Raw genomic sequence first — 20,079 nt, forward strand, 5'->3', positions numbered from 1 at the left:
GTCCCTGCGCCCCATGCATGCCCATCCTTGCACACCTGTCCTTGCATGCCTCTCCTTGCACGCCTGTCCTTGCACCCTGTGCACACCATGGACACAACCCTGTGCACACCTGTCCTTGCACGCCCGTCCCTGCGCCCCATGCACCCCATGCACACAACCCCTTGCACGCCCGCCCTTGCACACCTGTCCTTGCACGCCCGTCCTTGCACCCTGTGCACACCATGGACACAACCCCGTGCACACCTGTCCTTGCACGCCCGTCCCTGTGCCCCATGAACCCCATGCACACAACCCCTTGCACGCCCGCTCTTGCACGCCCGTCCCTGCGCCCCATGCACACAACCCCGTGCACGCCCGCCCTTGCACACCTGTCCTTGCACACCCATCCTTGCGCCCTGTGCACACCATGGACACAATCCCGTGCACACCTGTCCTTGCACGCCCGTCCCTGCGCCCCATGCACCCAACCCCTTGCACGCCCGCCCTTGCACACCCGTCCTTGCACCCTGTGCACACCATGGACACAACCCCGTGCACACCTGTCCTTGCACGCCCGTCCCTGCGCCCCATGAACCCCATGCACACAACCCCTTGCACACCTGTCCTTGCACGCCCGTCCCTGCGCCCCATGAACCCCATGCACACAACCCCTTGCACGCCCGCCCTTGCACACCTGTCCTTGCACGCCCGTCCTTGCACCCTGTGCACACCATGGACACAATCCCGTGCACACCTGTCCTTGCACCCCATGCACACAACCCCTTGCACGCCCGTCCTTGCACACCTGTCCTTGCACGCCCATCCTTGCACCCTGTGCACACCATGGACACAACCCTGTGCACACCTGTCCTTGCACGCCCGTCCCTGCGCCCCATGCACCCCATGCACACAACCCCTTGCACGCCTGTCCTTGCACGCCTGTCCTTGCACCCCATGCACCCAACCCCTTGCACGCCCGCCCTTGCACACCCGTCCTTGCACCCTGTGCACACCATGGACACAACCCCGTGCACACCTGTCCTTGCACGCCCGTCCCTGTGCCCCATGCACCCCATGCACACAACCCCTTGCACGCCCGTCCCTGCGCCCCATGCACACAACCCCTTGCACGCCCGCTCTTGCACGCCCGTCCCCGCGCTCCCGGTGCCGCCCGCTGACGTCCCCGGTGCCGCAGGCGGCCGCGGCGCCATGTCGGGGGACTACGAGGAGGACGTGTGTCGCAGCGCCCTGACGCTGGTGCAGGAGCTCTGCTTCTCCCCGCGCGCCCTGGAGCAGCACGAGAAGTGTCTCGAGTTCACCGACCTGCTCCGCAACCGCGGCCACCCCCGGCCCTCCGACGCCGGTGAGGAGCTTCCCGCGGGGACGTTCCATAGGGACATTCCCATGGGGACCTTCCTGCAGGGACCTTTTCCATGGGGAGCTTCCCATGGGGACATTCCGTGGGGACCTTCCCGCAGGGACATTCCCATGGGGAGCTTTCCATGGGGACGTTCCCACGGGGACCTTCCCATGGAGATATTCCCATGGGGACCTTCCCATGGGGACATTCCCACGGGGACATTTCCATAGAGACCTTTCTACGGGGACCTTTCCATGCGGACCTTTCCCGTGGGGACCTTCCTGCAGGGACGTTCCGTGGAGACATTCCCATGGGGACCTTTCCATGAGAACATTGCCATGGGGACATTTCCATACAGACCTTTCTACAGGGACCTTCCCATGGGGAGCTTTCCATGGGGACCTTCCCGCGGGGACATTCCATGGGGAACTTCCCATAGAGACCTTTCCACAGGGACCTTGCCATGGGGACCGTTCCAGAGGGGCCTTTCCATGGGGACATTCCCATGAGGACCCTCCCACGGGGACCTTTCCATGGGGACCCTCCCACGGGGACATTCCCATGGAGACCTTTCCATGGGGACATTCCCGTGGGGACCTTCCCATGGGGAGCTTTCCATGGGGACATTCCGTGGGGACCTTCCCATGGGGACATTCCCACGGGGACATTTCCATAGAGACCTTTCCATGGGGACCTTCCCGTGGGGACCTTCCATGAGGACATTCCCATGGGGACCTTCCCCTGGACACCTTTCCATGGGGACATTCCATGGGGAACTTCTCATAGAGACCTTCCCATGGGGACCTTCCCACACAGACCTTTCCATGGGGACCTTCCGTGGGGACCTTCCCATGGATATATTCCCATGGGAACCTTTCCATGAGGACATTCCCATGGGGACCTTTCTATAGGGACCGTTCCACAGGGACCTTCCCACGGGGACATTCCCCTAAGGGCCTTCCCGTGGGGACCTTCCCATGGGGACCTTCCCATGGGGACATTCTCATGGGGACCTTTCCATGGGGACATTCCCCTAAGGACCTTCCCATGGGGACATTCCCATGGGGACATTACTATGGGGACCTTCCTGCAGGGACGTTCCGTGGAGACATTCCCATGGGGACCTTCCCATGGGGACCTTTCCATGAGAACATTGCCATGGGGACATTTCCATACAGACCTTTCTACAGGGACCTTCCCATGGGGAGCTTTCCATGGGGACCTTCCTGCGGGGACATTCCATGGGGACCTTTCCACAGGGACCTTGCCATGGGGACCGTTCCAGAGGGGCCTTTCCATGGGGACATTCCCATGGGGAGCTTTCCATGGGGACATTCCGTGGGGACCTTCCTATGGGGACGTTCCCACGGGGACATTTCCATAGAGACCTTTCTACAGGGACCTTCCTGCAGGGACCTTCCATGGAGACATTCCCATGGGGACCTTTCCATGAGGACATTCCCATGGGGACCTTCCTGCGGGGACCTTCCATGGGGACATTCCATGGGGAACTTCCCATAGAGACCTTCCCACGCAGACCTTCCCACGCGGACCTTTCCATGGGGACCTTCCATGGGGACCTTCCCATGGATATATTCCCATGGGAACCTTTCCATGAGGACATTCCCATGAGGACCTTCCCATGGGGACCTTTCTATAGGGACCGTTCCACAGGGACCTTCCCACGGGGACCTTTCCATGGGGACCTTCCCATGGGGACATTCTCATGGGGACCTTTCCATGGGGACCTTCCCGCGAGGACATTCCATGGGTACCTTCCCACGGGGACATTCTCATGGGGACCTTCCCATGGGGACCTTCCCACGGGGACATTCCTGCAGGGACCTTTCCGTGGGGACCTTCCCATGGAGATATTCCCACGGGGACCTTTCCACGGGGACCTTCCCATGGGGACCTTCCCGCTCGGCCCTTCTCGTGGGGACATTCCCTTGGGGACGTTCCTGGAGGAGGGATGTTTCCTAAATGGCTCCAAGGGGTTCCTGGGATGCCGGGTGCTCATCGGTCCCAGTTTGGGGCTGTTTGGGTGGTTGTAGTGACACTTTGGAGGACCTCAATGGGGGGATGTGGCCATGTCTCCTTTGGAGACCCCCAAGTGGTTCGGGGCACCCACATCCCCTATCTAGGGTGACTAAGGGCACCCATATCCCTATGTAGGTGCCATGGGTTGACCATAGACCCGCTTTGGAGACCCCCAAGTGGCTTGGGGCACCCATATCCCTATGTAGGTGCCATGGGTTGACCATAACCCCCCTTAGGTGCCATGGGTTGACCATAACCCCCCTTTGGAGAACCCCAAGTGGCTTGGGGCACCCATATCCCTATGTAGGTGCCATGGGTTGACCATAACCCCCTTTGGAGATCCCCAAGTGATTTTGGGGCACCCATATCCCTATGTAGGTGCCATGGGTTGACCATAGACCCCGTTTGGAGACCCCCAAGTGATTTTGGGGCACCCATATCCCTATGTAGGTGCCATGGGTTGACCATAACCCCCTTTGGAGACCCCCAAGTGGCTTGGGGGCATATCTCTATGTAGGTGCCATGGGTTGACCATAGACCCCACTTTGGAGACCCCCAGGTGGCTTGGGGCACCCATATCCATATGTAGGTGCCATGGGGTCGACCATAACACCCTTTGGAGACCCCCAAATGGTTTGGGGCACCCATATCCCTACGTAGGTGCCATGGGTTGACCATAACCCTCTTTGGAGACCCCCAAGTGATTTTGGGGCACCCATATCCCTATGTAGGTGCCATGGGTTGACCATAACCCCCCTTTGGAGACCCCCAAGTGGCTTGGGGCACCCATATCCCTATGTAGGTGCCATGGGTTGACCATAACCCCCTTTGGAGACCACCAAGTTGTTCGGGGCACCCATATCCCTATGTAGGTGCCATGGGTTGGCCATAACCCCCTTTGGAGACCCCCAAGTGGTTCAGGGCACCAATATTCCCCATGTAGGGTAGCTTGGGGCACCCGCACCCCTATGTAGGTGCCATGGGTTGACTCTTCAAGACACCCACATCTAGCATGACTTGGAACACTCACACCCCTACGTAGGTGCCATGGGTTGACCATAACCCCACTTTGGAGACCCCCAAGTGGTTCGGGGCACCCATATCCCTATGTAGGTGCCATGGGTTGACCATCACCCCTCGTGTCCCCGCAGACATCTCCGTGAGCCTCCTCTCGGTGATCGTCACCTTCTGCGGCATCGTCCTCCTGGGCGTCTCGCTCTTCGTCTCCTGGAAGCTCTGCTGGGTGCCCTGGCGCGACAAGGGGGTCCCGGGGGCCGCCCCCCGCAAGGAGCCGCCCCACGGCGCCGCGGGGCCCTTCGGGGAGCTGCTGCCCGAGGCGGGCGCCGCGTCGCCCGAACGGGCCTACCTGGACATGGGCGCCCGGCCGGAGGCCCCGTTGAGGCCCAGCCTCACGTCGCCGGAGCTGCCGCTGGAGAAGGAGGCCGGAGCCGGGGGGCTGCCCAGCGCCCTCTCGCAACAGCCCGTGGCCGTCCCCGCGGCCGGAGGTCCCGGCCCCAGGTGGGCGATGGGGGACGGGGAGAGGGGACGTGGGGATGGGGTGGAGATGGGATGTTGGGTTGGGTTGGGATGGAGATGGAGATGGGATGTTGGGATGGGATGGGATGGAGATGGGATGTTGGGATGCGATGGGATGAAGATGTGATGTTGGGATGGGATGGAGATGGAGATGGGACGATGGGATGGGTTGGGGATGGAGATGGGATGTTGGAATGGCATGGGTTGGGTTGGGGATGGAGATGGGATGCTGGGATGGGATGGAGATGGAGATGGGACGATGGGATGGGTTGGGGATGGAGATGGGATGTTGGAATGGCATGGGTTGGGTTGGGGATGGAGATGGGATGCTGGGATGGGATGGAGATGGAGATGGGACGATGGGATGGGTTGGGGATGGAGATGGGATGTTGGAATGGCATGGGTTGGGTTGGGGATGGAGATGGGATGCTGGGATGGGATGGAGGTGGAGATGGGACGTTGGGATGGGATGGAGATGGGACGTTGGGATGGGATGGAGATGGAATGTTGGGATGGGATGGAGATGGGTTGTTGGGTTGGGATGGGATGGAGATGGTATGTTGGGATGGGATGGGGATGGAGATGAGATCTTGGGATGGGATGGAGATGGAGATGGGACGATAGGATGGGTTGGGGATGGAGATGGGACGTTGGGTTGGGATGGGATGGAGATGGGACGTTGGGACTGGATGGGGTGGGGATGGGATGTTGGGATGGGATGGAGATGGGATGTTGGGATGCGATGGGATGAAGATGTGATGTTGGGATGGGATGGAGATGTAGATGGGACGATGGGATGGGTTGGGGATGGAGATGGGATGTTGGAATGGCATGGGTTGGGTTGGGGATGGAGATGGGATGCTGGGATGGGATGGAGATGGAGATGGGACGTTGGGATGGGATGGAGATGGGACGTTGGGATGGGATGGAGATGGGACGTTGGGATGGGATGGAGATGGAATGTTGGGATGGGATGGAGATGGGTTGTTGGGTTGGGATGGGATGGAGATGGGATGTTGGGATGGGATGGGGATGGAGATGAGATGTTGGGATGGGATGGAGATGGAGATGGGACGATAGGATGGGTTGGGGATGGAGATGGGACGTTGGGTTGGGATGGGATGGAGATGGGACGTTGGGTTGGGATGGAGATGGGACGTTGGGATGGGATGGGATGGGGATGGGACGTTGGGATGGGTTGGGGATGGGATGTTGGGATGGGATGGAGATGGGATGTTGGGATGGGATGGGGTAGAGGTGGGATGTTGGAATGTGATGAAGATGGGTTTTTGGGTTGGGTTGGGATGGGGATGGGACGTTGGGATGGGGTGGGGATGGAGATGGGATGTTGAGATGAGATGGAGATGGGACAATGGGATGAGTTGGGGATGGAGATGGGATGTTGGGATGGCATGGGTTGGGTTGGGGATGGAGATGGGATGTTGGGATGGGTTGGGGATGGGGTGATGGGATGGAGTGGGGATGGAGGTGGAGATGGGCCGTTGGGATGGGATGGAGATGGGTTATTGGGTTGGGATGGGATGGAGATGGGACGTTGGGATGGGATGGAGATGGGTTATTGGGTTGGGATGGGATGGAGATGGGACGTTGGGATGGGTTGGGGATGGGGTGATGGGATGGAGTGGGGATGGAGATGGAGATGGGACGTTGGGATGGGATGGGATGGGATGGAGATGGGATGTTGGGATGAGATGGAGACGGGATGTTGGGATGGGATGGGATGGAGATGGGACGTTGGAAGGGGATGGGATGGGTTGAAGATGGAGATGGGGATGGGATGGGTAGGGATTGGAGATGGGGATGGGATGGGAGCAGGGATGAGTTTGGATGGCGCCAGGCTCAGGAGACCCTCAGTGACACCAGGAGACCCTCAGCGACACCAGGACGGGTCCCACGGGTGCCACCACCCTGGAGGTGCCCTCAGGGTGCCACCACGCCGGTGTCCCCAACCCCGTCGCCCTCCCGCAGGTTCAACCCGCGTCCCGCCGCCCCGCAACCGCCCAGCCCGGACGCCGGGGCCCACGGCGGCCCCATGGTGGCCACAACCACCAACGAGGACAAAGCGGAGCAGGTCACCAGCATCGGGCAGATCAAACCCGAGCTCTACCAACCCGGCGAATCGGAGGCGCGCGCCGGGGCGCCGTGCGGCCGCCTGAGCGTCGCCGTGCGCTACGCGTACGGCTCGGAGCAGCTCGTCGTGCGCATCCTGCGCGCCCTCGACCTGCCCGCCAAGGACGCCAACGGCTTCTCCGACCCCTACGTCAAGATGTACCTGCTGCCCGACCGCAAGAAGAAGTTCCAGACCAAGGTGCACCGCAAGACGCTCAACCCGGTCTTCGACGAGACCTTCAGCTTCGGCGTCCCCTTCGCCGAGCTGCCCGCGCGGCGCCTCCACTTCAGCGTCTACGACTTCGACCGCTTCTCCCGGCACGACCTCATCGGCCAAGTGGTGCTGGACAATCTCCTGGAGGCGGCCGAGCGCGACGCCGAGACGCCCATCTGGAGGGACATCCTGGAGGCCACCGCGGTGAGCCCATTCCGGCCTCCATCCCATCGCCGGCTCCGCTTGCAGCTCCGGTTGCAATTCGGATGTCGGCTCCATCATCAGCTCCATTTTTAGCTCTGGTTCCAATTTGGTTTTGACTCCATCATCAGCTCAATTTTTGACTCCAGTTGCAGCTCCATTTGCAATTCTGGTTTTGGCTCCATCACCAGCTCCATTTTGACTCCATTTCGGCTCTGGTTGCATCTCCAGTTGTATCTCCAGTTGCAGTTCTGGTTTCTGCTCCGTTTTGGCTCCATTTTTTTGCTCCGTTTTTTGCTCCTCTTGCAGCTCCAGTTGCAATTCGGCGCGCGGCTCCGGTTGCAATTCGGATGTCGGCTCCATCATCAGCTCCATTTTTAGCTCCGGTTGCAATTCGGATGTCGGCTCCATCATCAGCTCCATTTTTGACTCCAGTTGCAGCTCCCATTGCAGTTCTGGTTTCAGCTCCGTTTTGGCTCCATTTTTTTGCTCCATTTTTTGCTCTACTTGCAGCTCCGGTTGCAATTCGGATGTCGGCTCCATCATCAGCTCCATTTTTAGCTCCGGTTGCAATTCGGTTTCGACTCCATCATCAGCTCCATTTTTGACTCCGGTTCCAGTTCTGGTTTCAGCTCCGTTTTGGCTCCATTTTTTGCTCCATTTTTTGCTCCTCTTGCAGCTCCAGTTGCAATTCGGCGCGCGGCTCCGGTTGCAATTCGGATGTCGGCTCCATCACCAGCTCCATTTGCGGCTCCGGTTGCAATTCGGATGTCGGCTCCATCATCAGCTCCGTTTTTAGCTCCGGTTGCAATTTGGTTTCGACTCCATCATCAGCTCAGTTTTTGACTCCAGTTGCAGCTCCAGTTGCAGTTCTGGTTTCAGCTCCGTTTTGGGTCCGTTTTTTGCTCCGCTTGCAGCTCCGGTTGCAATTCGGCGCGCGGCTCCGGTTGCAATTCGGATGTCGGCTCCATCATCAGCTCCATTTTTAGCTCCGGTTGCAATTCGGTTTCGACTCCATCATCAGCTCCATTTTTGACTCCAGTTCCAGTTCTGGTTTCAGCTCCATTTTGGCTCCATTTTTTGCTCCATTTTTTGCTCCTCTTGCAGCTCGGGTTGCAATTTGGCTCGTGGCTCCGGTTGCAATTCGGATGTCGGCTCCATCATCAGCTCCATTTGCGGCTCCGGTTGCAATTCGGATGTTGGCTCCATCATCAGCTCCATTTTTAGCTCCGGTTCCAATTCGGTTTCGACTCCATCATCAGCTCAGTTTTTGACTCCAGTTGCAGCTCCAGTTGCAGTTCTGGTTTCAGCTCCGTTTTGGGTCCGTTTTTTGCTCCGCTTGCAGCTCCGGTTGCAATTCGGCGCGCGGCTCCGGTTGCAATTCGGATGTCGGCTCCATCATCAGCTCCATTTTTAGCTCTGGTTCCAATTCGGTTTCGACTCCATCATCAGCTCAATTTTTGACTCCAATTGCAGCTCCATTTGCAATTCTGGTTTTGGCTCCATCACCAGCTCCATTTTGACTCCATTTCGGCTCTGGTTGCATCTCCAGTTGTATCTCCACTTGCAGTTCTGGTTTCTGCTCCGTTTTGGCTCCATTTTTTGTTCCATTTTTTGCTCCTCTTGCAGCTCCAGTTGCAATTCGGCGCGCGGCTCCGGTTGCAATTCGGATGTCGGCTCCATCATGAGCTCCATTTGCGGCTCCGGTTGCAATTCGGATGTCGGCTCCATCATCAGCTCCATTTTTAGCTCTGGTTCCAATTCTGTTTCGGCTCCATCATCAGCTCCATTTTTGACTCCGGTTGCTGCTCCAGGTGCAATTCTGGTTTTGGCTCCATCACCAGCTCCATTTTTGCTCCATTTGCATCAGGTTGCAATTCTGGTTGCAGCTCCAATTGCAATTCTGGTTTTGGCTCCGTTGCCAACCCCATTTTGACTCCATTTTTGGCTCTGGTTGCAGCTCCAGTTGCAGTTCTGGTTTCAGCTCCGTTTTGGCTCCATTTTTTGCTCCGCTTGCAGCTCCGGTTGCAATTCGGCGCGCGGCTCCGGTTGCAATTCGGATGTCGGCTCCATCATCAGCTCCATTTTTAGCTCTGGTTCCAATTCGGTTTCGACTCCATCATCAGCTCAATTTTTGACTCCGGTTCCAGTTCTGGTTTCAGCTCCATTTTGGCTCCATTTTTTTGCTCCGCTTGCAGCTCCGGTTGCAATTCGGATGTCGGCTCCATCATCAGCTCCATTTTTAGCTCTGGTTGCAATTCGGTTTCAACTCCATCATCAGCTCAATTTTTGACTCCAGTTGCAGCTGCAGTTGCAGGTCTGGTTTCTGCTCTGTTTTGGCTCCATTTTTTGCTCCATTTTTAGCTCCGGTTGCAATTCGGATGTCAACTCCATCATCAGCTCCATTTTTGACTCCGGTTGCTGCTCCAGGTGCAATTCTGGTTTTGGCTCCAGCTCCATTTTCTGTTTCGTTTTGGCTCCACTTGCATCAGGTTGCAATTCTGGTTGCTGCTCCAGGTGCAATTCTGGTTTTGGCTCTGTTGTCAACCCCATTTTGACTCCATTTCAACTCCAGTTGCAGCTCCAGTTGCAGTTCTGGTTTCAGCTCCATTTTGGCTCCGTTTTTGCTCCATTTTTTGCTCCATTTGCAGCTCCGGTTGCTGCTCTGGTTGCAATTCCAGTTTTGGCTCCATCTTCAGCTCCATTTTTGGTTCCCTTTTGGCTCCATTTGCAGCTGCGGTTGCAATTCTGGTTTTGGCTCCATTGCCAGCTCCATTTTGACCCAATTTCAGCTTCAGTTGCAGTTCTGGTTTCAACTCTGTCATCAGCTCCATTTTGGCTCCAGTTTTTGCTCCAGTTGCACCTTTGGTTGCAATTCTGGTTGCAGCTCCGGTTGCAATTTTGGTTTTGGCTCCATCACCTGCTCCTTTTTTTGGTTCCATTTTGGCTCCATTTTCTGCTCCAGTTACAGCTTTGGTTGCAATTCTGGTTTTGGCTCCATCAGCAGCTCTGTTTTTGGCTCCATTTCGGCTCCATCTGCCGCTCCAGTTGCAATTCTGGTTTTGGCTCCATTTTTGGCTCCATTTGTGGCTCCGGTTGAACCTCTCGTTGCAGTTTTGGGCTCCATCTGCTGCTCCAGTTTTCACTCCGGTTTTGGCTCCATTTGCGGCTCTGGGGGCAAATCCGATCTCGGCTCCATCATCAGCTCCCATTTCCAGCTCCATTTCGGCTCCATTTGCTGCTCCAGTTGCATTTCTGGCTATGGCTCCATTTCCAGCTCCATTTGTGGCTCCAGTTTTCACTCCGGTTGCATTTCTGGTTTTCGCCTCAATTTTGGCTCCCATTGCCCATCCGATTGCAGTTGTGATTTCACCTCTAGTTGTATTTCCGGATTTGGCTCCATTTGTGGCTCTGGTTGCAGATCCAGGGATGATTCTGGTTTCGGCTCCATTCCGGGCTCCGTTGCTCCTCCGGTTGCAGCTCTGGTTGCAATTCTGGTTTTGGTCCCATTTGTGGCTCCGGTTTCATGTTTGTTGCTCTGTGACTTTGGTTGCAATTAAAGTTGCAGCTCCAATTGCAACTCCAATTGCACATCTGATTGCAATCCCGATTGCAGCTCCAATTGCACATCCGATTGCAATCCCGATTGCAGCTCCAATTGCACATCCGATTGCAATCCCGGTTGCAGCTCCGGTTGCAATCCCGGGTCCGGCTCCATCTGCAGCTCCACATTTGGCTCCATTTGTGGCTCCGGATTTGGCTTCGGTTGCATCTCCGGTTGCAATTCTGGTCCCATCCGCATCTCCGGTTCCGGCTCCGGTTGCAGATCCCTCTGTGGTTCCAGTTTCACTCCGGTTTTGGCTCCATTCATTGCTCCGTTTGGGGCCCCAATCATGGCTCCGGTTTCACTCTGGTTTTGCTCTGGTTTCACTCTAGTTTATCCCCAATTTCACCCTGGTTTCACTCCAGCTTCACCCCAGTTTCAGTCCAGTTTCACCCCAATTTCTCCTCAGTTTCATACCAGTTTCTCCTGGTTTCACTCCAGTTTCTCCTGGTTTCACTCCAGTTTCACACCACTTTCTTCTCAATTTCACCTGTTTTTTACCCCAGTTTCTCTCCCCTTTCTCCCCTGTTTCTCTCCCCTTTCTCCCCCGTTTCAGCCCAATTTCACCCCAGTTTCACACTGGTTTCACCTCAGTTTCTCTCCCATTTCATACCAGTTTCTCCCTGTTTTCACCCCAGATTCATGCCAGTTTTCTCGCAATTTCACCTGTTTTTACCCCATTTTCTCCCCAGTTTCACCCCATTTTCCCCCCAATTCCTCACCGTTTTCCCCCCACTTCCTCACCCGTTTCTTGCCCGTTTCAGCCCAATTTCACCCCAGTTTCACAGTGGTTTCACCCCAGTTTCATGCCAGTTTCCTCTCAATTTCACCTGTTTTTTACCCCATTTCTCCCCAGTTTTAGCCCATTTTCCCCCCACTTCCTCACCATTTTCCCCCCACTTCCTCACCCGTTCCCACCCCACTTCCTCACCCGTTTCCACCCGTTTCTCGCCCGGTTCAGCCCAATTTCACCCCAGTTTCACACTGGTTTCACCCCAGTTTCATGCCAGTTTCCTCTCAATTTCACCTGTTTTTTACCCCATTTCTCCCCAGTTTCCCCCCACTTCCTCACCATTTTCCGCCCACTTCCTCCCCCGTTTCCACCCATTTCTCACCCATTTCACCCCAATTTCTCACCGTTTCCACCCCAATTTCAGAGGCTCCGGTGGCGCCGCCCTTGGTCCCTTGGGGCCAATGTCCCATGGGGGACATTGAGGGACATGGGGGACGTTGAGGGACATGGGGGACGTTGAGGGGCATGGAGGACGTTGAGGGACATGGGGGACATTGAGGGACATGGGGGACGTTGAGGGACATGGGGGACATTGAGGGACGCCCGGTTGGGCTCCCTGGTGTCCCCCGGCCGCGGTGACGTGTCCCTGACGCCGGTGTCCCCTGTCCGCAGGAGAAGGCCGACCTGGGCGAGGTGAACTTCTCCCTGTGCTACCTGCCCACGGCTGGGCGCCTCACGGTGACCATCATCCGGGCGTCCAACCTGCGCGCCATGGACCTCACCGGCTACTCGGGTCAGTGCGGGGACACGGGGGACGTGGAGGGACGTGGGGGACATTGAGGGACATGGGCACGTTGAGGGACATGAGGGACTTTGAGGGACATGGAGGGACATGGGGGATGTTGAGGGACATGGGGGATGTTGAGGGACATGGGGGACATTGAGGGACATGGGGGACATTGAGAGACATGGGGGATGTTGAGGCTACGTGAGGGACGTTGAGGGACATGGGGGATATTGAGAGACATGAGGGACGTTGAGGGACATGGGGGACGTTGAGGGACATGGGGGACATTGAGGGACGTGGAGGATATTGATGGACATGCGGGACGTTGAGGGACATGCGGGACGTTGAGGGACATGCGGGACATTGAGGGACGTGAGGGACGTTGAGGGACATGTGGGACGTTGAGGGACATGTGGGACGTTGAGGGACATGGGGGACATTGAGGGACATGCGGGACATGTCACCGTCCCATGTTCCCCATGGGTCTGTAGCTCCACGTGAACCCCCAGGGTGTCCTGTGGGGTGGCAGTTGGTTCCCCTTGGGATGTCCCCATGTCACCTATGGGTGCTCACCTATCTCTGGTGGGTTCCATGCACCACCCATGGGTCTGTAGCTCCACGTGAGCCCCCAAGGTGTCACCTATGGGTGCTCACCTATCTCCGATGGGTTCCATGCACCACCTATGGGTCCGTAGCTCCACGTGAACCCCCAAGGTGTCACCTATGGGTGCTCACCTATCTCCGATGGGTTCCATGCACCACCCGTGGGTCCCATAGCTCCACGTTACCCCTAGGGTGGCCATATAAGTGGTAGTTGGTTCCCCATGGGATGTCCCCATGTCACCTGTGGGTGCTGAGCTATCTCCGATGGGTTCCATGCACCACCCATGGGTCCCATAGCTCCACATGAACCCCCAGGGTGTCCTGTGGGGTGGCAGTTGGTTCCCCTTGGGATGTCCCCATGTCACCTATGGGTGCTCATCTATCTCTGGTGGGTTCCATGAACCACCCATGGGTCTGTAGCTCCACGTGAGCCCCCAAGGTGTCACCTATGGGTGCTCACCTATCTCCGATGGGTTCCATGCACCACCTATGGGTCCGTAGCTCCACGTGAGCCCCCAAGGTGTCACCTATGGGTGCTCACCTATCTCCGGTGGGTTCAATGCACCACCCATGGGTCCCATAGCTCCACATGAACCCCCAGGGTGGCCTGTGGGGTGGCAGTTGGTTCCCCATGGGATGTCCCCATGTCACCTATGGGTGCTCACCTATCTCTGGTGGGTTCCATGAACCACCCATGGGTCCGTAGCTCCACGTGAACCCCCAAGGTGTCAGCTATGGGTGCTCACCTGTCTCAGGTGGGTTCCATGCACCACCCATGGATCCCATAGCTTCACGTGAGCCGCCAAGGTGTCACCTATGGGTGCTCACCTATCTCTGGTGGGTTCCATGCACCACCCGTGGGTCCCATAGCTCCACATGTACCCCTAGGGTGGCCATATAAGTGGCAGTTGGTTCCCCATGGGATGTCCCCATGTCACCTGTGGGTGCTGACCTATCTCCGATGGGTTCCATGCACCACCCATGGGTCCCATAGCTCCACATGAACCCCCAGGGTGTCCTGTGGGGTGGCAGTTGGTTCCCCATGGGATGTCCCCATGTCACCTATGGGTGCTCACCGATCTCTGGTGGGTTCCATGCACCACCCATGGATCTGTAGCTCCACGTGAGCCCCCAAGGTGTCACCTATGGGTGCTCACCTGTCTCAGGTGGGTTCCATGCACCACCCATGGATCCCATAGCTCCACGTGAGCCCCCAGGGTGTCACCTATGGGTGCTCACCTATCTCTGGTGGGTTCCATGCACCACCCGTGGGTCCCATAGCTCCACATGTTACCCCTAGGGTGGCCATATAAGTGGTAGTTGGTTCCCCATGGGATGTCCCCATGTCACCTGTGGGTGCTGAGCTATCTCCGATGGGTTCCGTGCACCACCCATGGGTCCCATAGCTCCACATGAACCCCCAGGGTGGCCTGTGAGGTGGCAGCTGGTTCCCCATGGGATGTCCCCATGTCACCTATGGGTGCTCACCTATCTCTGGTGGGTTCCATGCACCACCCATGGGTCTGTAGCTCCACGTGAACCCCCAAGGTGTCACCTATGGGTGCTCACCGATCTCTGGTGGGTTCCATGCACCACCCATGGGTCTGTAGCTCCACGTGAACCCCCAGGGCATCCTGTGGGGTGTCCCCTGGCTCCGTGGGGGTGTCCCCAGGCCCATGGCCCAGCACCCATGGGTGCCCCTCGCCGCAGACCCCTACGTGAAGGCGTCGCTCATGGCCGAGGGCCGGCGGCTCAAGAAGCGCAAGACGTCCATCAAGAAGAACACGCTGAACCCCAGCTACAACGAGGCGCTCGTGTTCGACGTGCCGCACGCCAGCGTGCACAGCGTGAGCCTCACCATCGCCGTGCTGGACTACGACTGGTGAGAGCCACCACCCATGGGTGCCACCCGCCCGTGGGTGCCCCCACCCATGGGTGTCACCGTGTGTGGTTGCCCCCTGTATATGGATGCCTCCACCCATGGGTGTCACCGTGTGTGGTTGCCACCATGCATGGGTACCCCCCATCTATGGATGCTTCCCACCCAACAGTTCCACCACCCATGGATGCCTCTACTCATGGGTGCCTCCACCCATGGGTGCCACCGTGCGTGGTTGCCCCCCGTCTATGGGTGCCTCCACCCAAGGATGCCACCGTGAATGGTTGCCACCATGCATGGTTGGCCCCTGTCTATGGATGCCTCCACCCATGGGTGTCCCCCGCCCATGGGTGCCTGCACCCATGGGTGTCACCATGCATGGTTGCCCCCCCATCTATGGGTGCCTCCACCCATGGGTGTCCCCCGTCTATGGATGCTCCCCCCCCAACAGCTCCACCACCCATGGGTGCCACTGTGCGTGGTTGCCACCATGCATGGTTGCCTCCCGTCTATGGATGCTCCCCACCCAACAGTTCCACCACCCATGGATGTCTCCACCCATAGGTGCCACCATGCATGGTTGCCCCCCGTCCATGCATCTGTCCACCCATGGTTGCCACCATGCATGGTTGCCCCCCGTCTATAGGTGCTTCCACCCATGGGTGTCACCATGCGTGGTTGCCACCCGTCTATGGGTGCCTCCACCCATGGGTACCCCCCATCTATGGATGCTCCCCACTTGACAGTTCCACCACCCAGGGATGCCTCCACCCATGGGTGCCACCGTGCATGGTTGCCTGCACCCATGGGTACCCCCTGTCTATGGATGCTCCCCACCCAACAGTTCCACCACCCATGGATGTTTCCACCCATAGGTGCCCCCATGCATGGTTGCCCCCGTCTATGCATGCATCCACCCATGGGTGTCACTATGCATGGTTGCCCCCCGTCTATGGGTGCCTCCACCCATGGGTACTCCCTGTCTATGGATGCTCCCCAGCCAACAGTTCCACCACCCATGGGTGCCACCATGCATGGGTGCCACCGCCCATGGGTGCCCCCTGTCTATGGGTGCTCCCCGCCCAACAGTTCCACCACCCATGGATGCCTCCACCCATAGGTGCCCCCATGCATGGTTGCCTCCCGTCTATGCATGCGTCCACCCATGGGTGCCACCATGCATGGTTGCCACCACCCGTGGGTGTCACCATGCACAGGTGCCACCACCCATGGGTGTCCCCCGTCTATGGATGCTCCCCACTTGACAGTTCCACCACCCATGGATGCCTCTACCCATGGATGCCTCCACCCATGGGTGCCACCGTGCGTGGTTGCCCCCCGTCTATGGGTGCCTCCACCCATGGGTGTCCCCCGTCTATGGATGCTCCCCACCCAACAGCTCCACCACCCATGGGTGCCACTGTGCGTGGTTGCCACCATGCATGGTTGCCCCCCGTCCATGCATGCGTCCACCCATGGTTGCCACCATGCATGTTTGCCCCCCGTCTATGGGTGCCTCCAGCCATGGGTGTCCCCCGTCTATGGATGCTCCCCAGCCAACAGTTCCACCACCCATGGGTGCCACCATGCATGGGTGCCACCGCCCATGGGTGCCCCCTGTCTATGGGTGCTCCCCGCCCAACAGTTCCACCACCCATGGATGCCTCCACCCATGGGTGCCACCATGCATGGGTGCCACCGCCCATAGGTGCCCCCCGTCTATGGGTGCTCCCCGCCCAACAGTTCCACCACCCATGGATGCCTCTGCCCATGGGTGCCACCATGCATGGTTGCCACCACCCATGGGTGCCACCATGCATGGGTGCCACCGCCCATGGGTGCCCCCTGTCTATGGATGCCTCCACCCATGGGTGCCACTGTGCGTGGTTGCCACCATGCATGGGTGCCCCCCGTCTATGGGTGCTCCCTGCCCAACACTTCCACCACCCATGGGTGCCTCCACTCATGGGTGCCACTGTGCGTGGTTGCCACCATGCATGGTTGCCCCCTGTCTATGGGTGCCTCCACCCATGGGTGCCCCCCGCCCATGGGTGCCTCCACCCATGGATGCCTCCACCCATAGGTGCCCCCATGCATGGTTGTCCCCCGTCTATGCATGCGTCCACCCATGGGTGCCACCATGCATGGTTGCCACCACCCATGGGTGCCACCATGCATGGGTGCCACCGCCCATGGGTGCCCCCCGTCTATGGGTGCTCCCCGCCCAACAGTTCCCCCACCCATGGGTGCCCCCCACCCAACAGTTCCACCACCCATGGATGCCTCCACCCATGGGTGCCACCATGCATGGGTGCCACCGCCCATGGGTGCCCCCTGTCTATGGATGCCTCTACCCATGGGTGTCACCGTGCGTGGTTGCCCCCCGTCTATGCATGCGTCCACCCATGGGTGTCACCATGCATGGGTGTCACCACCCATGGGTGCCCCCCGTCTATGTGTGCTCCTCACCCAACAGTTCCTCCACTCATGGGTGTCACTGTGCATGGGTGCCACCATGTATGGGTGCCACCACCCATGGGTGCCCCCCGTCTATGGATGCTCCCCAGCCAACAGTTCCACCACCCATGGATGCCTCCACCCATGGGTGCCACCATGCATGGTTGTCCCCCGTCTATAGGTGCCTCCACCCATGGGTGCCACTGTGCGTGGTTGCCACCATGCATGGGTGCCCCCTGTCTATGGGTGCTCCCTGCCCAACAGTTCCACCACCCATGGGTGCCTCCACCCATGGGTGCCACCATGCATGGGTGCCACCACCCATGGGTGCCCCCCGTCTATGGGTGCTCCCTGCCCAACAGTTCCACCATGCATGGGTGCCACCATGCATGGGTGCCACCACCCATGGGTGCCCCCCGTCTATGGGTGCTCCCTGCCCAACAGTTCCACCATGCATGGGTGCCACCATGCCTGGGTGCCACCACCCATGGGTGCCCCCCGTCTATGGGTGCTCCCTGCCCAACAGTTCCACCACCCATGGATGCCTCCACCCATGGGTGCCACCATGCATGGTTGTCCCCCGTCTATGCATGCGTCCACCCATGGGTGCCACCATGCATGGTTGCCACCACCCATGGGTGCCACCATGCATGGGTGCCACCACCCATAGGTGCCCCCCATCTATGGGTGCTCCCCGCCCAACAGTTCCACCACCCATGGATGCCTCCACCCATGGGTGCCACCATGCATGGTTGCCACCACCCATGGGTGCCCCCTGTCTATGGATGCCTCTACCCATGGGTGTCACCGTGCGTGGTTGCCCCCCGTCTATGCATGCGTCCACCCATGGGTGTCACCATGCATGGGTGTCACCACCCATGGGTGCCCCCCGTCTATGTGTGCTCCTCACCCAACAGTTCCTCCACTCATGGGTGTCACCGTGCATGGGTGCCACCATGCATGGGTGCCACCACCCATGGGTGCCCCCCGTCTATGGATGCTCCCCAGCCAACAGTTCCACCACCCATGGATGCCTCCACCCATGGGTGCCACCATGCATGGTTGTCCCCCGTCTATAGGTGCCTCCACCCATGGGTGCCACTGTGCGTGGTTGCCACCATGCATGGGTGCCCCCCGTCTATGGATGCTCCCTGCCCAACAGTTCCACCACCCATGGATGCCTCCACCCATGGGTGCCACCATGCATGGTTGTCCCCCGTCTATAGGTGCCTCCACCCATGGGTGCCACTGTGCGTGGTTGCCACCATGCATGGGTGCCCCCCGTCTATGGATGCTCCCTGCCCAACAGTTCCACCACCCATGGATGCCTCCACCCATGGGTGCCACCATGCATGGTTGTCCCCCGTCTATAGGTGCCTCCACCCATGGGTGCCACTGTGCGTGGTTGCCACCATGCATGGGTGCCCCCCGTCTATGGATGCTCCCTGCCCAACAGTTCCACCACCCATGGGTGCCTCCACTCATGGGTGCCACTGTGCGTGGTTGCCACCATGCATGGTTGCCCCCTGTCTATGGGTGCCTCCACCCATGGGTGCCTCCACCCATAGGTGCCCCCATGCATGGTTGTCCCCCGTCTATGCATGCGTCCACCCATGGGTGCCACCATGCATGGTTGCCACCACCCATGGGTGTCACCATGCATGGGTGCCACCGCCCATGGATGCCTCCACCCATGGGTGCCACCATGCATGGTTGCCACCACCCATGGGTGCCACCATGCATGGGTGCCACCATGCATGGGTGCCACCGCCCATGAGTGCCCCCTGTCTATGGATGCCTCTACCCATGGGTGTCACCGTGCGTGGTTGCCCCCCCCGTCTATGCATGCGTCCACCCATGGGTGCTCCCTCCCGGACGCCTGGGCCCCGGGCCGGGGTGCTGAGCGCCGCTCGCCCGCAGCATCGGCCACAACGAGGTGATCGGGATGTGCCGCGTGGGCAGCGACGCCGAGGGACCGGGCCGGGAGCACTGGGCCGAGATGTTGGCCAACCCGCGCAAGCCCATCGAGCACTGGCACACGCTGGTGGAGGTGAGCGCGCGTGTGCCCCCACGCAGGGGACACGCTGGTGACACGGGGATGACGCGTGTGGCACGGGCACGGTGTCCTCTGCAAGTGCTGGGGCGCGTGGAGTGCAAGATGTGGTGTGCAAGGTGTGCCGTGCAAGCTGCGCATTGGTGTGCAAGTTGCAATGTGTGCAAGCTGTGCCGTGCAAGCTGCGCATTGGTGTGCAAGGTGTGCACGCTACAATGTATGCAAGCTGTGCATAGGTGTGCATCGGTGTGCAAGGTATGCAGTGTAAGCTGCGCATTGGTGTGCATGCTGCATCATGCTGTGCAAGCTGCGCATTGGTGTGCAAGGCGTGCAAGCTGCACAGTGGTGTGCAAGGTGTGCCGTGCAAGTTGCGCATTGGTGTGCAAGCTGCAATGTGGTGTGCAAGGCATGCAGTGCAAGCTGCGCATCAGTGTGCAAGGTGTGCATGCTGTAATGTGTGCAAGCTGTGCATTGGTGTGCAAGGTGTGTAAGCTGCAATGTGT

At 59.0% G+C, this 20,079-nt stretch overlaps 1 protein-coding gene across 1 annotated transcript; it reads left to right on the forward strand.

Moving 5' to 3' along the window:
* Positions 1–1,176: 1,176 nt before the first annotated feature.
* Positions 1,177–19,585, forward strand: SYT3 (synaptotagmin 3; the record flags this gene model as incomplete). Its single annotated transcript, XM_088538976.1, has 6 exons — positions 1,177–1,342; positions 4,531–4,897; positions 6,905–7,463; positions 12,470–12,590; positions 14,898–15,069; positions 19,444–19,585. Coding segments are annotated over exons 1-6 (1,515 nt in total), but the record flags the coding sequence as incomplete, so codon positions are not given.
* Between the last annotated feature and the right edge of the window lie 494 nt (positions 19,586–20,079).

The sequence above is a fragment of the Tinamus guttatus genome, unplaced genomic scaffold (assembly GCF_059628265.1).
Source record: "Tinamus guttatus ecotype Peru unplaced genomic scaffold, ASM5962826v1 Tinamus_guttatus_pri_ptg001306l, whole genome shotgun sequence".
Lineage (NCBI taxonomy): Eukaryota > Metazoa > Chordata > Aves > Tinamiformes > Tinamidae > Tinamus > Tinamus guttatus.